The 18,279-nt window shown below is 42.8% G+C and overlaps 1 protein-coding gene and 1 long non-coding RNA gene across 5 annotated transcripts; both read left to right on the top strand.

The window, feature by feature from the left end:
• The first annotated feature begins 2,061 nt into the window (after positions 1-2,061).
• Positions 2,062-3,378, top strand: LOC139192137 (uncharacterized). Of its 4 annotated transcripts, none has more exons than XR_011575983.1 (5): positions 2,062-2,277; positions 2,362-2,459; positions 2,567-2,640; positions 2,724-2,821; positions 2,997-3,378. It is a non-coding gene; the product is annotated as an uncharacterized lncRNA (long non-coding RNA). The 4 variants fall into 4 exon arrangements; XR_011575985.1 differs by having other exon boundaries at positions 2,069-2,277; positions 2,578-2,640; XR_011575984.1 differs by having other exon boundaries at positions 2,069-2,277; positions 2,548-2,640.
• Positions 3,379-5,008: 1,630 nt separating this feature from the next.
• On the top strand, positions 5,009-6,705 carry LOC139192136 (uncharacterized). Its single transcript, XM_070813544.1, has 3 exons — positions 5,009-5,214; positions 5,301-5,776; positions 5,857-6,705. Coding segments are annotated over exons 1-3 (1,131 nt in total). The 5' UTR covers positions 5,009-5,213; the 3' UTR covers positions 6,511-6,705.
• Positions 6,706-18,279: the final 11,574 nt, after the last annotated feature.

The following is an 18,279-nucleotide window of genomic DNA, read 5'->3' as shown; positions in this document are numbered from 1 at the left end:
ACAAGCTTTATCTAAGGAAATCTGGCTCTCGAAGTTCTGAGAGTTGTGCCTCTTCGGCTTTCGAAGAAGCAATCCCGTCGAGGATCTGACTCTCGAGATTCGGAAAGCGGTGCTACTCCGGTTTTTGAGAAAGTAATTATGTTGGGAGTCTTTTCTCGAATGTGAGTAAAGGTTGGACGTTCTTGCCAACCTGTCTTGCCGCAAAACACGGAGGTCGACACACATAGGGACTTTCCAGTTGTCAAGCAGTGGTGCTGTTCCTTTACCCTTATGGGTAATAGTAGGGTAGCTGGAACTTCGAAATTCTCGTGCCTAAACTTTGTCAGAGATCTTTGACTAAGTTATATGTGGTACCCGAGGAGTTGATGGTGCATATGGAGAGCGGTGATTGAACAGTAAGATTCACGTGCTTTCTACTTCACCAGAAATCTTCGACAGATTGCCCGTAATTTCCGCAAAGCTGATTGTGCATGTGACAGGTGCTGACGAGGCTGAAAAAGCAGGTGCTTCTTCGATTTCTGAGATCGGCCCTCGTGGTCTCTGAGCAGCCCAGCTTTTGAGAAAGCAAACGCCTCTTCGATTTCTGAGATCGGCCCTCGTGGTCTCTGAGCAGCCCAGCTTTTGAGAAAGCAAACGCCTCTTCGATTTCTGAAGCTCCGTCGAGTGCAGATTTTTATAGAGGCTGGCATTAAGTTCCACAGCACACTTGAATCTCTACCAGTAGAAGCTCATTTCTTGCACTTCTAAGATCTTGATTTGTCTGACCTCTTCCTTCTTCAACACATTTGAAAATGTCTAGACCCTCCGACCGTCGTTTTGACTTGAACCTTGGAGAAGAGACAGCCACGCCTTCTCCAGACAACATATGGCGCCCATCCTTCATATCCCCTACTGGTCCTCTTACCGTTGGGGATTCTGTGATGAAGAATGATATGACCGCTGCAGTGGTGGCCAGGAACCTTCTCACTCCCAAAGATAACAGACTACTTTCCAAACGGTCTGATGAGTTGGCTGTTAAGGACTCTCTGGCTCTTAGTGTTCAGTGTGCAGGTTCTGTGTCTAATATGGCCCAACGCCTATTTGCTAGAACCCGCCAAGTTGAATCATTGGCTGCTGAAGTGATGAGTCTCAAACAGGAGATTAGAGGGCTCAAGCATGAGAATAAGCAGTTGCACCGGCTCGCCCATGACTATGCTACAAACATGAAGAGGAAGCTTGACCAGATGAAGGAATCTGATGGTAAGGTTTTACTTGATCATCAGCGGTTTGTGGGTTTGTTCCAAAGGCATTTATTGCCTTCGTCCTCTGGGGCTGTACCTGGTAATGAAGCTTCAAATGATGAACCTCCAATGCCTCCTCCTTCTGGGGTTTTGTCAAGTACTGAGGCTCCGGATAACCACCCTCCGGTGCTTTCTCTTTCTGGGGCTCTACCGACTGCTGAGACTTCCCCTAAGCAACCTTTGTGAAGGCTCCCTTTTGTTTGTTTATTTTGACTCATGTATATGTACATATTTGTGGCTTATCGAAAATATTAATAAATAAGCTTTGCTTCATTTCAACATATTGTGTTAAATACACCAAAGCCTTCTTCATAAAGTTCTTTGAATTTTTTGCTTTTGTTGAAACCTGTATTGTTGAAGCTTTGTGAGTGGAGCATGTAGTTTGAGGTAGTGTTCCCTTAATTTCCCGAGTGAGGAAAACTTCTCGGTTGGAGACTTGAAAAATCCAAGTCACTGAGTGGTTGTGAGACTGCCGAGTATCAAGGTGCAGTAGCATATGGTGGGAGTCCCCCAAGTCTTCAGGCGAAGAGAGTTGCCGAATGAGGTGTCTAGCTAGTAGTCAATGTCATGAGTAGGAAAACTTCACTTGTTTCTTTTCGAAGTGGTAACCCAGGGCTCTTTCTTCATATATTGTTTTTTGTTATGAAGATGTGTTAGGCCCAAAGAAGTGGAGGCTAGGAAATTTTTTTTTTTTTTTTTTTTTTTTTTTTTTTTTTTTTTTTTACTCCCTCCCTTTTTCTTGTGTCATTTACATGGGTGTATTCGAATGGAGCTGAATGAGGGGTAGGGTATGACTCATTATCATGTGCCATGATTTTGTCTTCCTTTAGCTTCTCTTTTGCTTTGCTTTAGTCTTCCTTTAGCTTTTCTTCAATATAACACCATTTTCTGTGGCTCAGATCGCAAAACCATCTTCATGAAAGTTGTTCCTTAGCTCGTGAACTACAACATATCCGAATTGGAGATCCATCGGAGCAGTACAACTCCAGAAATTCAGGTATGATGAGTGATTGTTCGTCATTTGTATATCAACGCGTCAGACTTGTTGTGAGCTTCAAAAACTCCATTTTCTCTTGCTCAGATCAACATACTTTCTTCATCGAAGTTGTTCCTTAACTTGTGAACTACAACATATCCAAATTTGAGGTCCCTCGGAGCAGTATAACTCCAGAAATCCAGGTATGATGAGTGACTGTTTATCATTTGTCTGTCAACCCGTCAGATTTGTTGTGAGCTTTGAAACTCTATTTTATCTTGCTCAAATAAGCATGCTTTCTTCATTGAAGTTGTTCCTCAGCTTGTGAACTACAACATATCCAAATTTGAGATCCCTCGGAGCTGTATAACTCAAGAAATTCAGGTATGATGAATGACTGGTTATTATTTTTCTGTCAACCCGTCAGATTTGTTGTGAGCTTTGAAACTCTATTTTCTCTTGCTCAGATCAGCATGCTTTCTTCATTGAAGTTGTTCCTCAGCTTGTGAACTTCAACATATCCAAATTTGAGATCCCTCGGAGAAGTATAACTCCAGAAATCCAGGTATGATGAATGACTGGTTATTATTTTTCTGTCAACCCGTCAGATTTGTTGTGAGCTTTGAAACTCTATTTTCTATTGTTCAGATCAGCATGCTTTCTTCATTGAAGTTGTTCCTCATCGTCTCTTTCATAACATATCAAAAATTCAGAATGAACTAATGGTTAAATATTTCCAGATCTTCGAAACATCACAGCAGCTTCGAAATCTGCAAGAATCCGACTGTCATGCTTGGAGCTTCAACACTTTAATTTCCGTGGCTCAAACAGAAATGGTTCCTTCTTGAAAGTTGTTCATCTGCTCAAGAACTAGAGGGTGTCCAAAATTCAGCTCCATTGGAGAGAAGCAGCAGCTGCAAAAATTTGATAGAGAAAAGGAGGCGAAGCTTTGTTGGATTTCTAGGCTGGGGAAGATTCCAGTTTTTGTAGCAACTTCAGTACTGGTGAATTGCTTGTATTTTTGTCCATAACTAAATTTTGGACTTTGAATTATTATTTGATCTATCATAATATGTTTGGGAACATATATAAGTGAATAAATAAGAAGGAAGATTTTGGGCCCTTGTGGGTGTAAAACAAAAAATGTTTAGGTTGTGTGAACAAAATTTGTTTATTTGGAGCAAGGTTTTGTGTTGAAGCTTTGTAGGTGAAGCTTTCTAGGTGAAGCTTTGATGGTGAAGCTTTGTAGATGAAGCTTTGTAGATGAAGCTTTCTAGGTGAAGCTTTGATGGTGAAGCTTTGATGGTGAAAGTATGTAGATGAAGCTTTCTAGGTGAAGCTTTTTTAGGTGAAGCTTTGTAGGTGAAGCTTTTTTAAGTGAAGCTTTGGGCCCTTGTGAAGCTTTGGAGGTGAAGCTTTTCGGGTGAAGCTTTTTTGGGTGAAGCTTTGTGGGTGAAGCTTTTGCGGTGAAGCTTTGTGGGTGAAGCTTTGGAGGTGAAGCTTTTCGGGTGAAGCTTTTTTGGGTGAAGCTTTGTGGGTGAAGCTTTTTAGGTGAAGCTTTGTGGGTGAAGCTTTGGAGGTGAAGCTTTTTTAAGTGAAGCTTTGGGGGTGAAGCTTTTCGGGTGAAGCTTTTTTTGGGTGAAGCTTTGTGGGTGAAGCTTTTTTGGGTGAAGCTTTGTGGGTGAAGCTTTTGAGGTGAAGCTTTGTGGGTGAAGCTTTGGAGGTGAAGCTTTTCGGGTGAAGCTTTTTTGGATGAAGCTGTTTTTTTTTTTTTTTTTTTTTTTTTTTTTTTTGGCGCTTGACACGGTCTTCATTTGCTTGTTTTGTAGTGACTGTGGAAGACGGATTGCTTTCTGATTGAGAAGGGTTCCGGCATCGCTTTGCACCATCTTCATGTGGGTAATATAGGAACTTCCTTATGTTTTGATCATGCATGTAGTGATAGAATTTGTTTCTTCTTATTGTAGATGTCAGAGCCTGGAAGTTCTAGTGATGAGGGCTCTTCTAGCTTTAGCTCTAAGTCTGAGTCTGCAATGTCGGAGTCTTCAGGGTCTTTGTTAGAGTCCGGTACTAGAGAAACATTGGATGATCTTCCCAACCGTCAAACTTTAGCTATTGCTAGTTCTTCCTCCATGGCGTTGGGTGAGGGGGTTGTTTTTGATGCCATACCCATAGTTCGCTCTGAGTTCACAGCAGACCATCTAAAGAATAACTTGTTAGATAATGAGAAGCAGGTTGAGGCGCTAAGGCAGTCATGTAATATCCCTCGTAGTGTAGGGATACGTTTGGTACATGATGAAGAATGGCCTTCTGAGCCTCCCCAGGGTCATGTTATGTTCTACACCCAGATATTACTGACTTTAGGGGTGAGACTACCTTTACATCCGTGGTTGCAAAAGATGTTATCTTTGATCGGATATGCACCTGGGCAACTCAATCCTGGTTTCTGGGATACTTTGATTGGATTTTATATCATTTGGATGGAGTGTGGGTTGTGTGAGCCTTCCTTCCATCAGTGGCGTTACTGTTACAAGATGCGCCCAGCAAAATCATGCACTGGTTATGCCGAGTGTGCATGTCGGAGTGAGAGAGAGCGTATTGTGTATGGTAAGAAAAAGGCATACTACACATGGAAAAACCGTTGGTGCTTTCTGTATAATGATTGGGAGTATGATAAGGGTGTCACGCCTGAGCGACGTGTGCTTACTCACTTCCAGACTGTAGGTTGTAACGTATCAACTGTTCGTACTATTTGCTATTTGTTGTGGTCTTTTCTTGCTTCTAACACTTTGCTTCATGTAGTGACGCGGGGCACCATCCAACTGTTTGGGCAGGAGCTATCTGACATAGAGAAGGTGTTGAGGGTGCCCAAAGAGGATAGACACTTAAGCAAGCTACGACCCTTATTTCGTCGGTACGGTTTCCAACCCTTAGTTTCCGAGAGCCAGGGACGATCGAGTAAGTTGTATCCTTCATGTAAACTTAGCTCAATTCCTTACTTTATTTGGAAAGTTGTATTTCTTATTTTGATTTTCCTTATGCAGTGGAGAAGGTAAGCAAGAAAACAGGGACTAGCACCCATAAAAGGAAAGCACCAGTGTTAGTTCCTTCGGAAGACATCCTACCGCATAAGAAAATTCATAAGTTCCGAGGGGAACCATCCGTTAGACCTAAGTCCCAAGATGGGGTCCTTAAGGGGCCTGCCTTTAGGAAGACTGGAGTCGAGACCGTTGATAATGCTACTGCCGTAGTTGCAGGAGAAGGGAGCCGACTGTTGCCTCATCCTCTTACTATGGAGCACACTGTCCAGGAAAGTGATCCTGGTTCCCGCCATGAGGGGAAAGGCAAGGAAAGAGCTGGCAGTGTCCCGTGGAAGGACTTGAGGGTTGCCACGCGGCCAAAGGATTTTGGGGATATCAACAATTGCTTGGCAGGGCGTCGATTCGCCTTCGATGAGCTCGGAGAGCCCTTAGCTAAGGATGAATCGGATTGCGACCGGATGTTGAAGCTGTCTTCATATGTGAGTGTTACTTTGTCATTTCCTTACTTTTTCCTCTTTATTATCATTATTTAGGTAGTGATGATCGTCTTGCCATGCAGGTCATGGCCGAGTATCACGACAGACTGCAAGAGGTTGAGCGGTACAAGGCAAAACTGAAGGAGAATAAGCAGCTTGTGGACGAGGCCCGAAGGAATAAGGGACTTTTGACTCAGGCTCTCCAACTGAAGGATGAAACCATGGAGAGCTTGAAAAGGCGAAATGGTGAGAACCTAAGGCTTAAGAAATTGTTTGAGGCAACTAAAAAACAGTTGGAGGTGGCTACCTTGGAAGTATCCAAGGTTAGGGGAGAATTGGATGGTGCCTTAGTTGAGATTTCTGAACTGGAGAAGAGCATTCCAACTGAAAGGGAGGCTGCTGTGCAAGAATACTTAAGTTCTTCGACCTTTCATCTTGCTATTAAACCCTACTGTGCTCAAGAAGCTCGCTTTGAAAAAAGGAAATGGATGGCCGTCCTTGATCGTTATGATGATGGGAGCATTCTTCGAAAATACCACGAAGATATAGATGAGCATCATCGAAAGGGCGAGACATTTGTCCTTGCTGTTGATCCTAGCAGCGAAGATGAGTCTGATAATGAAGGTAGTGCTGATGCACAGACTCAGCATGGTGAAGAGGATCTTGGGGATGCAGAGGATGATGGTAGGACGCGGAATGATACTGCCAGGGGTTCGGCTTCAGATGAGAATGAATAGCAGTGTCTTTACTATCTGCATGTATTCTGGATGTAGTAGTCTGATGTGTGTATAACATGTGCCCATGTTATAAGCTTGAGAGTTTTGGATTTTAGGTGTTTATGAGTGTTTGCACTATTATTAATGCATGTTTGGCTATGTATGAATAGATCTATTGTTTGGATATAAGCCATTGTTTGGTTGTTCCTTTCTTTGTATAGTCTTGTCAACACATACTTAGATTTTGTTTCGTGTTGGATATATCTGCTTTGAGGTTTCAACACTTGAGTGTTCCCTTGCTAGGAATGTAAAAGAGTGAGGGCTGAGTTGGCTAAATTACCTCTTTATTGAATTCATTGCCAAATGGCCTTCATTACATAGGATGCCGAACGGCTATAGCTCAACACTTGTACATCGTGAGTCTATTTGTAGTAGTACTTCAAGTGATCAGCGTTCCATGGATGGCCAAGGGTCTTGCCATCGGAGCTTCTAAGTGTGTAAGAGCCAGGGCGACTGATGCCAATGACTTCATACGGTCCATCCCAGTTTGGACTAAGTGTGCCTTCACTCGGGACTCTGTCGCAGAGTAATCTTTTCTTTAAGACCCAGTCTCCTATTTTGAAAGAACGAAGCTTGACCCTAGAGTCATAATAGTTGGAGATGCGCTGCTTGTAGGCGACATTCCTCAAGTGAGCTTGGTTTCTGTGTTCCTCGACTAAATCCAAGTTGAGGGTGAGTTGTTTGTCATTTTCACTTTGAATGTAGTTCTGGACTCGGAATGTTGCTTGCTCGAGCTCAACAGGGACAACCGCCTCTGTGCCAAAGGCAAGTGAGAATGGAGTTTCTCCTGTTGAAGTCCGATATGAAGTGCGATATGACCAAAGAACTTGGGGTACAAATTCTGGCCAACAGCCTTTAGCTTTGTCCAAGCTGGTTTTCAAAGTGCGCTTGATTATTTTGTTGATGGCTTCAACTTGTCCATTAGACTGGGCATGAGCTGGAGAGGCAAAGCATAAGTTGATGTTGAACTTAGAGCAGAACAACCTGAACTTCTTGTTGTCAAACTGTCGCCCATTGTCAGTGACTATCGCATTGGGAATGCCGAATCTACAAAGGATGTTCTTCCACACAAAGTCTTCTATCTTTGCCTCAGTAATGGTTGCCAAGGGTTCTACTTCGGCCCACTTTGTGAAGTAGTCCACTGCAACGACTGCGTAACAGACTTTGCCCTTCCCTGCCGGCATTGGGCCGATCAAATCAAGTCCCCACTGGGCGAAGGGCCAAGGGCTGATCATAGGAGTAAGAGGCTCTGGAGGGGAATGAGGAATAGTTGCATATCGTTGACATTTGTCACATGAGCGGGATACTTTGATGGCATCCTGGTGGAGTGTTGGCCAGTAATATCCTTGGCGAAAAGTCTTGTGTGCTAGGGACCGAGATCCAGCATGATCTCCACAGACTCCCTCATGTATTTCCCGAAGGACGATTTCCGCCTCGGCAGGCGTAAGACACCTTAAGTATGGCAGGCTAAAACCTCGCTTATAGAGTTGATCATTGATGATCAGGTAGCGGGTAGACTTGTATCGAATTTGCTTAGCCTGGACTTTATCATTTGGGAGGGTGCCATGAGCAAGGAAATTATAGATCGGGGTGATCCAACTATCCCCCTGTTGTAAGTTGCATACTTCTGCGGCCATGGTGCTTGGTGTTGCCAACAGTTCGACATGAATTTTTCTTCCAATCTTGTCTTCCACAGCTGAGGCGAGGCGAGCCAGGGCGTCTGCATGACTGTTTGCCGCTCGAGGAACTTGGGTGATCTGGTAGTGGAAGTGTTTGAGCAAAAGTTGTGTTTGCGCAAGATATGCTGCCATGGAGCTGTCCTTAGCATCAAAGTTGTTGGTAACCTGGTTGACCACTAATTGGGAGTCACTGAAAATATCAATTTGTTTAACCCCGAGGTGTTTGGCCAAACGTAATCCTGCCAGAAGGGCTTCATACTCGGCCTCATTGTTTGATGCCTTGAATTTGAAACGAAGAGCATACTCCATTGCTACTTTGTCGGGCGTAGTCAAGACTAGTCCCGCTCCACAGCCCTGTTGGTTGGATGAGCCATCAACATACAGACTCCAAGCTGAGGTCGTTGATTCTACCTTCTGAGCTTCCGGGGGTAATGAAGCCACTGCTTCAGGTGTAGAAGCAATGTTAACCGGATATGTGAAGTCGGCAATGAAATCTGCTACTGCTTGACCTTTTTCGGCTGGTTTTGGTTGGTAGGAGATGTCAAACTCACCCAATGCTATCGCCCATTTGATCATTCGCCCAGACGTGTCAGGACTCTGGAGTATCTGTCGAAGAGGGTGATTGGTAAGCACGATGATGGCGTGTGCTTGGAAATAAGGGCGAAGTTTCCGAGCAGACATGACCAATGCTAGAGCTAATTTCTCAATGTTGGAGTATCGTGTCTCCGCATCTTGTAGGGCTTTGCTAGCGTAGTAGACAGGTCGCTCAATATTCCCATCCTTTCGAATGAGAACGGAACTTACGGCTGAAGCTGATACCGATAGGTAGATAATGAGAATGTCTCCTACCTCGGGCTTGGAGAGTAGAGGGGCTTTACTCATGTACTCCTTGAGGTTTTTGAATGCCTCGGCACATTCATCAGTCCATGTAATGTACTTCCTACTTCCCTTAAGTGCTTTAAAAAAGGGAGCACATTTGTCTGTGGCCTTAGAAATGAACCTGGTTAAGGCTGCCACCTTGCCAGTAAGGCTCTGGATGTCCTTTGAAGTTACCGGTTCCTTCATGTCGAGGATTGCTTTGATCTTCTCGGGATTAGCTTCAATGCCTCGTTGGCTAATCATGAAACCTAAGAATTTGCCAGAGCCTACGCCGAAGGCACATTTGTTGGGGTTTAACCTCATTCGATACCTCTTCAAAATAGTGAAAGTTTCAGATAGGTTGGTGATGTGTTGGTCAGCATGTTTGCTCTTGACTAACATATCATCAACGTAAACTTCCATGCTCTTCCCAATCTGCTCGGCGAACATTGAGTTGACTAGTCTCTGATAAGTCGCTCCTGCATTCTTTAGGCCGAAAGGCATGACTTTATAGCAGTATAGTCCTCTGTCGGTAGTGAAGGCTGTGTGTTCTTGATCCGAAGGGTTCATGAGGATTTGGTTGTATCCTGAGTAAGCATCCATGAAGCTCAGGAGTTCACACCCGGCCGTAGAGTCTATAAGTCTGTCAATAAGAGGAAGAGGGAAGCTATCTTTCGGACACCCTTTGTTTAGGTCGGTGTAGTCAACACACATTCTCCACAAGACCTTTTGAAGCAAAAGACTTTCTTTGGTCGGATTTTTCTTAACAAGGACCACATTTGCTACCCATGTCGGGTAATTGACTTCGCGGACAAAGCCTATGCCTTTGAGTTTTTCAACTTCTGCTTTCATTGCCTCGTATCGTTCAGCGTCATAAGATCTTCGCTTCTGTCTCACCGGCTTGATCTTGGGGTCAATACTCAAACGATGACAGATGACATCGGGAGAGATGCCTGGCATGTCCTCGTATGACCAGGCGAAGACTTCAGTGTTCTCTTTCAAAAAAGATTTCAATGCTAACCGAAGGGGTGGTGACAATGTGGTGCCAATCTTCACCATGCGATCTGGATAATCTCTTGAGATAGGTACCTTCTCCAACTCTTCAGCAGGTTGGGCTTGCTGGGTGAAAGAGTCATCTCGAGGATCATCGGGTTGATTGTTGCTATCAGGAAGATCCAAGTTCGCTTCATCTAGGCTGGTCTTTGTGACTTGGTCATGTACAGACAGGGTTTCCTTGGGTCCGGGCAAGTGTTGTTGCTTAACTGAAGTGTTGTAACATGATCGTGCACTAAGCTGATCTCCTCTGATGTAGCCGTTGCCATGGGGGGTTGGAAATTTCATCAACAGCATATGCGTGGATACCATAGCCTTGAGATCATTGATGCCTGTGCGCCCAAAGATGACATTGTATGCCGTTGGGCAGTCAACCACTAGGAAGTTAATGGTAATGGTAGCCGTGTAAGGGCCTGTACCAATAGTAAAGGGTAAATGTATGCTCCCTAAGGGTTGCACGATATCACCGGAGAAGCTTATCAGAGGATAAATCGAGCGATCGAGCAAGTGTTCAGCTACACTGAGCGCCCTGAAAGCTTCGGCAAACATGATATTGACCGAAGCCCCTGTGTCTACGAGGATTCGTCGAACATCAAAGTTGGCTATGTGAGCCTCCACGATCAATGGGTCGTTATGAGGGTAGATGATGCCTCTTTCTTCCTCAGGGTAGAAACATATCGGATCCCAGTTAGGTTTTTGATACTTCCCTCCCCTGATGTCTTCCACGTGAAACACTTGGTGACCAGGCCTCAGACTTCGTTCACTGTTTTTCATGGCCCTATTGGAAGATTCAGATATGGGTGTGCCGCCGCTTATGGAATATATGACATTCACCTGGCGTTGGTTACGGTTATCCCTTTGAGGGTGAAGAAGGAATTGATCAATTTTTCCTTCTCGTGCCAAAGCTTCAATACGATCACGGAGGATGATACATTTCTCGCTATCATGGCCGTTATGCTCATGGTAGCAACAAAACGTGCCCGCGTTATTCGGGGGCGTGTAATCTGGGTGCCTCGGCTTTGGTTTTGGTATCAGGTGAGCTATGCTGGGGTAAATGGCCGCGCATGTGGCATTCAAGGGCGTGTATGTCTCATACCTTGGGGTAGGGGGTATCTTGACGCGGGTTTGACCCACTGCATTGACTGCCTGGGGGCGAGCGTTATTGTGGCGATACCCTTGGTTATCGGGATAGTGTCCCTTACTCTTTTTACTGAAAGGAGAGTGGTGAGGATGGAAATCCTTCCTCTTGCCTTGAAATTGATATGTCTGTTGATTCGGTGAAGCATTATGCAAGGCATGGGGAGGTGCCACTGCTGTTTGGGAAGTCGAGGTCTTCTCATTTAGGTGAGTCTGGCTTCCACCTCCCACTTGTTGATAAAGGATGGTTGTAGGGGGTTTCCCCTGATATGTCTTTGCCTCGGCGGAGGCATGGTTATAAGCCTGCGCCATCACCTCAGAGTAAGTCTTCCAAGTATTGGCATTGATCATGTATTTAAAGAAACAATCACGTAGGCCTGCCGTGAAGGCTTTGAGGGCAGTCTTGTCATCTGCCTCGGCACACCGGGAGTATTCATGGCTGAAGCGGCCAGCATACATACGTAATGACTCGTCTGGCTTCTGGCGGATAGTGTACAAGTCATCTGCAGAGTGCAAGCGATCGGTTTGGAAAATGTGTTGGGAAACAAATAGTTTCCTCAATTCCTCAAATGAGTCTACCGTCTCAGGTGTAAGACGACAATACCAATTTAGAGCTCCACCAGAGAGGGTGGAGGGGAAGAGAAGACATCGCTCTTCGTCGGTGTGCATCCGGTATGCCATGGTGGACTCAAAGAGGTTAAGGTGCTCAATCGGGTCCTCTTTTCCAGTATAAAGTTGCAAGCCAAGCTTTTGCTTTGTCTTTGCTTGAAGGGGGGTGTTGAGGATCCTCCTTGTAAGAGGGCCAGGCCTGGGTTGGTTCCAGTCAGGTATTTCAGCCTGACGTTCAGCCTTCAACTTGTTTACTTCCTCAAGAAGTTGTAGGACAAGGGGGTCCTGAGCGGAGTTATGTGTCACTGGAGCTTTCTTTCGTAAATCTCCATCTCCTCTTGGAATTAGGAAGGTTTGATCAAGGGCATGTGATTTTTCCCTGGACTCGCTGTACTGGCTTCCAGGGTATGTCTGTCGGAACACCTCTGAGTCCCCTGTACCCTCATGTCTCTCTGGGACTTGTTGCCCCTTCCCCAAATTGGTGGCTGGCTTGGGCCGTGGCAGGGGACCGAGTCTCTCAGAAATCCTTGGGTCATTAATCTTTGAGCTTATATGGATGGAATTCTCTCGACGTTGCTTCAGGAAATCCCGACAATCGCGAAAGACGGCTTTCGATCCTTCTGCCCCTTCAGTAAAGAGGTGTCTCCCTCCACTTCTCATGGTTCGGGTCGAAGCAACTGGGTTAAGAGAAGCCTCATGTTGATTATCAAGTCGAGGGGTAATCTGTTCCCTATCAGGGATATCTATGTCGAATGCATGTGACCCTCCATGTTGGAGGGCACCCAGTTGATGGTTGACTTCCACGGGGGCAACAAGCTCGCGTGTCTGAGCTTGCCTAGCTTCGTGGAGTGTCTCGAAGAGCTTCTCATATTGCTCCTGGAGGACCTCATTCCTTATTGCTATCTTGTTGTTCTGAGCTTCCAACTCATCGACTTTAGCTTGAAGAAGAACTCGTTTTCCTTCCTTCTTTCGTTGTTTCGCACTATGTGCAAGGGGGGTGTCATTCTGTGTGCTGTGGCTTCCTTCGCTTCCCATGTTGGAGAGGGATGCCTGGTCAAAAGAAAGTGTACGAATGATAGAAACCAGCTTGACACAGCTGAAGAGAGTAGGAATAAGTGTCGTTTCCCACAGACGGCGCCAAATGTTGATGCACAAAATCAGCGAAGACTTTGGTACAACAGAAAGTGTCAGGTTTTGTGACCTTCGCTTGGTTGCTTCGGTCACTAGTGAGGATAAGTACGTAAATGAATAGAGACAGAGAAGCAAACACAGGATGTACGTGGTTCACCCAGATTGGTTACGTCCACGGAGTAGAGGAGTTCTTATTAGTAGTGAAGGGCTTACACAAGTACAAGGGATCAAGCTCTCAATTTAGTGAGTTCTTGTGAATGATTTAACACAAATGGCATTAGGCAATATTGTGGGGGAATGACCCCTATTTATAGAAAAACTTGTAGCTTTGTCACATTGACATGTGTCATGTTGTGATTGGTTCTTGATGTCGACACGTGCTGCGCTCTGATTGGCTTCTAATCTTGACACGTGTCGAGTAGTGATTGGCCTCCTGGTCGGAGGGGAACTCTTCCTTGACAGTATAGCGTTGGCCGGTGCTCGGTAGTTTCGGGATTGGTCAAGTATGGTACAAACAAAATTAAAAGGTAACATCATCCCACGTTATGGGTCTACTAGTTATGTTTCAAAAATCTGACTGTATATCTCGTAGGTTATCCCTCAAAGGTCATCTCTAACAAAAATAAAAATAATACGAAAGTTGAGCCCAAAATACAGATTTTCGAATTAATACGGGTAATGAGAACATCATCCCACTTTATGGGTCTAAGAGTTATTTTTTCCAAAATCTGAGTGTACATCTCATAGGTCATCCCTCAAAGACCATCAGTGCCATAAATAACAAAACAATATGAAACTTTTAGACCCTTGAATTAAAATAAAAGAGCGCAAAATATAGAGTTTCGAAATAATACGGGTAATGAGAACATCTGTGACAGCCCATCTCGATTGTGTATATTATTTTATCCTTGAGAGCATGGAAATTTCTATTATGCCCTTTAATCGTTAAGTTGTGTGTATGTGTATAGGCTAAGGTTTTGGACCAATTAGTTCTATTCCTAATTAATTGGACCCAATTAGAACTAAAAGACTTAAGGTTTTGTTTGATTGGCTGCAAAATGAACCACACACACACACCCATACCAAACCGTTGACTCTCTCTCTCTCTTCCCTCTCGGATTTCTTCAATTGTCCATACAACTGTATGGAGAACTCTCAAATTTACCTTGATGTGCACGAATCGACGTTGAGAAGGTTGTTCTTGTGTTCTCTGTGAGTCCAGGAGCTCATCCATGCCCTTAGTTCGACATGAGAACTTGTCAAATGTAAGAACCAAAAAACCCCGTTTTGGTGCACTGTTCACTCGACATGTTCGCGGAGGTTTCAGGTAGTTTTGAGACTTAGAAAGGTTCTATTCTTGCTTTTCTAGCACCTTGGATTAATTTTGGAAGAGTTTTGACGTAGAAATGCTCTGGTTTTATGAGTTGCAGGGTGACCGAATTATTGTGACTTATTCCGGTGAGATTCCGGTGGATTTCAGACTTATAAGTGGTAAGGATGTGTTCCTTTTGTCCTAAGCTTCATTTTAGTATAAAATTCGTGAATTTTGGTTAAGAATTGAAGAAGATATCACGATTAGAAGATTTTCTAGAAACCGGCAATCGCAACCAAGGAAGAAGGTGGAGAATATTTCGTCAAAGTTGACAGAATATTCTAACGGCTTCAGGTATATTTAACGGCATATTCTATATTTTAACGGAATATTCCCTAACGCGGGTAGGGAATTCGTCAATGTGCCAGGCACGTGCTTGCGCGTGGGCCGTGTTTCTGGCCATGCCTTGGCCGGCACATGGGTTGTCGGAAAAGTTTTCTAAAAATATGGGGATGTTCCTGAGGTTGAGTAGATCACGGTGGTATATTCATATACCCCAATTGAGCAATGTATGAGAAGTTATTACCTAGTTTTGTTTATGTGCTTAAAAATAACGTTTAAATAGTTGTTTCATATATAGGTGAGACCTATCGTGAGGACGAGCGCAGTCAAGCAAGGTTCGGGGGTTACGACCCTTCCACATATCAGTGAGTGTGCTTTTGGTTTTCAGTATATATATACATACTTCGTATTTTCCCAATAAAACTTAATTAAATGGTTTGATACTTTCAAATGCCATGTCAAATGCTCTTTATGTTTAATTGTGCATTATTATGGTTATATATATATATTGTTGCTTGACGATGTGGACGTTCAGGTAAGCAAAGGTGAGTATATTGATGGTAGTGAATATATTAGTGCTGAGATGCATTTTGAGCTATTTATCCTGCATCCCGATGTTAGTGCTTCGCTCGAGGATAGGGCCTAGCCTTCACGTGATCGTTCACCTCCCGCACCACACGTTCACCTTGGATCCAAGGCAGGTGCCAGCCTATCGTACATACCACTTTAGGTGGTTTCGACTCGTAGGTGACTTGCGATACTTCGCACAATCTTCACGTGACTGTAGCACTTGAGCATATTTATTTACACCTAGCCTATCGTATAGACCACATTAGGTGGTTCCGACTCGTGTGCAGAATTTGATTGATGAGTTGTGGACCCAACCGTACAGGTCACTTTAGGTGACTTCAGCTAGTTTACTATTTCATATTGATTTATTGCACCTTGCTTACTTATTTCATTATGAGATTTGACATGCTATATTCGGTGGATTGCTATTTTGAATATGCTTTGAAATATAATCATATCTACTATTTTCAGATAATTATACAGGTTTTACGACAAAGGGTTACTACTTTTGATAGTGAAATGGTTTAGAAAAGCTTTGTTTTTGCCCACTCATACTTTCTGTTTTGTGCCCCTCCAGGTTTTAGGTAAGAGTGCTCGTTGGTGGCTCAAGAGGATTTCACGGCAGCTCTGACAGATTATCGCTAAAGTAGGACCATTTTTAGTATTGTATAATGAGTATTCGTCCTGCTGGACTGCACTTAGGCTACATGCGTTCTGGTTATGTATAGTCACTTCTATTATCGCACTTTCACCTTATCTCATCTAGTGTTTTAGTCCGTTGGTTTTTATTTATTCGAATTTCTTATATCATTATTGCTTCCGCATTGTGCACATGACTACGTCACCCTCACGTAACGGCCAGCATGCCTCGATATTAGGTTGGGGTGTGTCAACATCATCCCACTTTATGGGTCTACGAGTTATGTTTCAAAAATCCAACTATATGTCACCCCTCTGCCCAAAATAATAAGAATACGAAACTTTTATACCCTAGAATTGAAAGGAAGGAGCCTGAAATATAGATTTTTGAATTAATATGGGTAATGAGAACATCATCCAACTATATGGGTCAATGAGTTATGTTTCAAAAATCCGACTGTACACCTTATAGGTATCCCTTAAAGATCAGCTCTACCAAAAATAAAAAGAATACGAAACTTTTAGACCCTTGAATTGAAAGAAAAGAGCCCAAATACAGATTTTCGAATTAATATGTGTAACGAGAACATCATCCCACTTTATGGGTCTGTGAGTTATGTTTCAAAAATCTGATTGTGCATCTCATAGGTCATCCCTTAAAGATTATTTCTGCCAAAAATCAAAGGAGTAAGAAGGTTTTAGACCCTTGAATTGAGAGAAAAGAGCCCGAAATACAGACTCTTGAATTAATACGGGTAATGAGAACATCATCTCATTTTATGGGTCTACGAGTTATGTTTAAAAAATCCAACTGTACATCTCATAGGTCATAGCACAAAGATCATCTTTGCCAAAAATAAAAAGAATTCGAAAGTTCGAGACCCTTGAATTGAAAGAAAAAAGCTCGAAATATATATTTTTGAATTAATATGAGTAATGAGAGCATCATCCCACTATATGGGTTTATGAGTTATGTTTCAAAAATTTGACTATCTATCTCAAAGGTCTTCTCATAAAGATCATCTCTACCAAAAAGAAAAAGAATACGAAACTTGTAGACCCTTGAATTGAAAGAAAAAGTGCCCGAAATATAGATTTTCAAATTAATACGGGTAATGAGAACATCATCCCACTTTATGGGTCTACGAGTATTATTTCAAAAATCCGACTATAGGTCTTATATGTCATTCCATAAAGATCATCTCTGCCAAAAATAAAAAGAATATGAAACTTTTAGACCCTTTATTTGAAAGAAAAGATCCCGAAATACATATTTTCTAATTAATAGGGTGATGAGAACATCATCCCACTTTATGGGTCTACGAGTTTTGTTTCATAAACCTAACTGTACATCTCATAGGTCACCCTTTAAAGATCATCATTGCCCAAAATAAAAAGGATATGAAACTTTAGACCCCTGAATTGAAAGAAAAGAGCCCCAAAAACAAATTTTTTAATTAATACGGGTATTGAGAATATCATCCCACTTTATGGGTCTACGAGTTATGTTTCAAAAATCCAACTGTACAACTCATAGATCATCCCTTAAACATCATCGCTTCCAAAAATAAAAAGAATACGAAACTTTTAGACCCTTGAATTGAAAGAAAAGAGCTCGAAATACAGATTTTTGAATTAGTACGATTAATGAGAACATTATCCCAATTTATGGCTCTATGAGTTAGGTTTCGAAAATCCAACTGTACATATCATAGGTCATCCCTTAAAGTTCTTCTCTTCCTAAACTAAAAAGAATACGAAACTTTTAGTCTCTTGAATAGAAAGAAAAGATCCTGAAATACAGATTTTCGAATTAATATGTGCAATGAGAACATCATCCTACTTTATGTGTCTACAAGTTATGTTTCAAAAATCCTACTGTACATCTCATAGGTCATCCCTCAAAGATCTTCTATGCCCAAAATAAAAAGAACATGAAACTTTTAGACCCTTGAATTGAACGAAGAGAGCCCAAGATAGCTATTTTCGAATTAATATGGGTAATGAGAACATCATCCAACTTTATGGGTCTATGAGTTATGTTTCAAAAATCCAAACATACATCTCATAGGTCATCCCTTAAAGATCATCTCTACCAAAAATGAAAGGAATACAAAACCTTTAGACCCTTGAAATGAAAGAAAAGAGCCCGATATATAGATTTTTGAATTAATACAAGCTAATGAGAATGTCATCCCACTATATGGGTCTACAAGTTATCTTTCTAAAATCCAACTATACAATGCATAGGATATCCCTTAAAGATCATCTCTGCCAAAAATAAAAAGAACACAAAACTTTTATACCCTTGAATTGAAAAAGAAGAAAAAAAAGATCCCGAAGTACAGATTTTCGAATTAATACGGGTAATTAGAACATCATCATAATTTGTGGGTCTAT

Source organism: Malus domestica, chromosome 15, assembly GCF_042453785.1.
Source record: "Malus domestica chromosome 15, GDT2T_hap1".
Classification (NCBI taxonomy): Eukaryota; Viridiplantae; Streptophyta; class Magnoliopsida; order Rosales; family Rosaceae; genus Malus; species Malus domestica.
The sequence above is the reverse complement of the archived record's forward strand: the minus strand, read 5'-3'. Positions and strand labels throughout refer to the sequence as shown.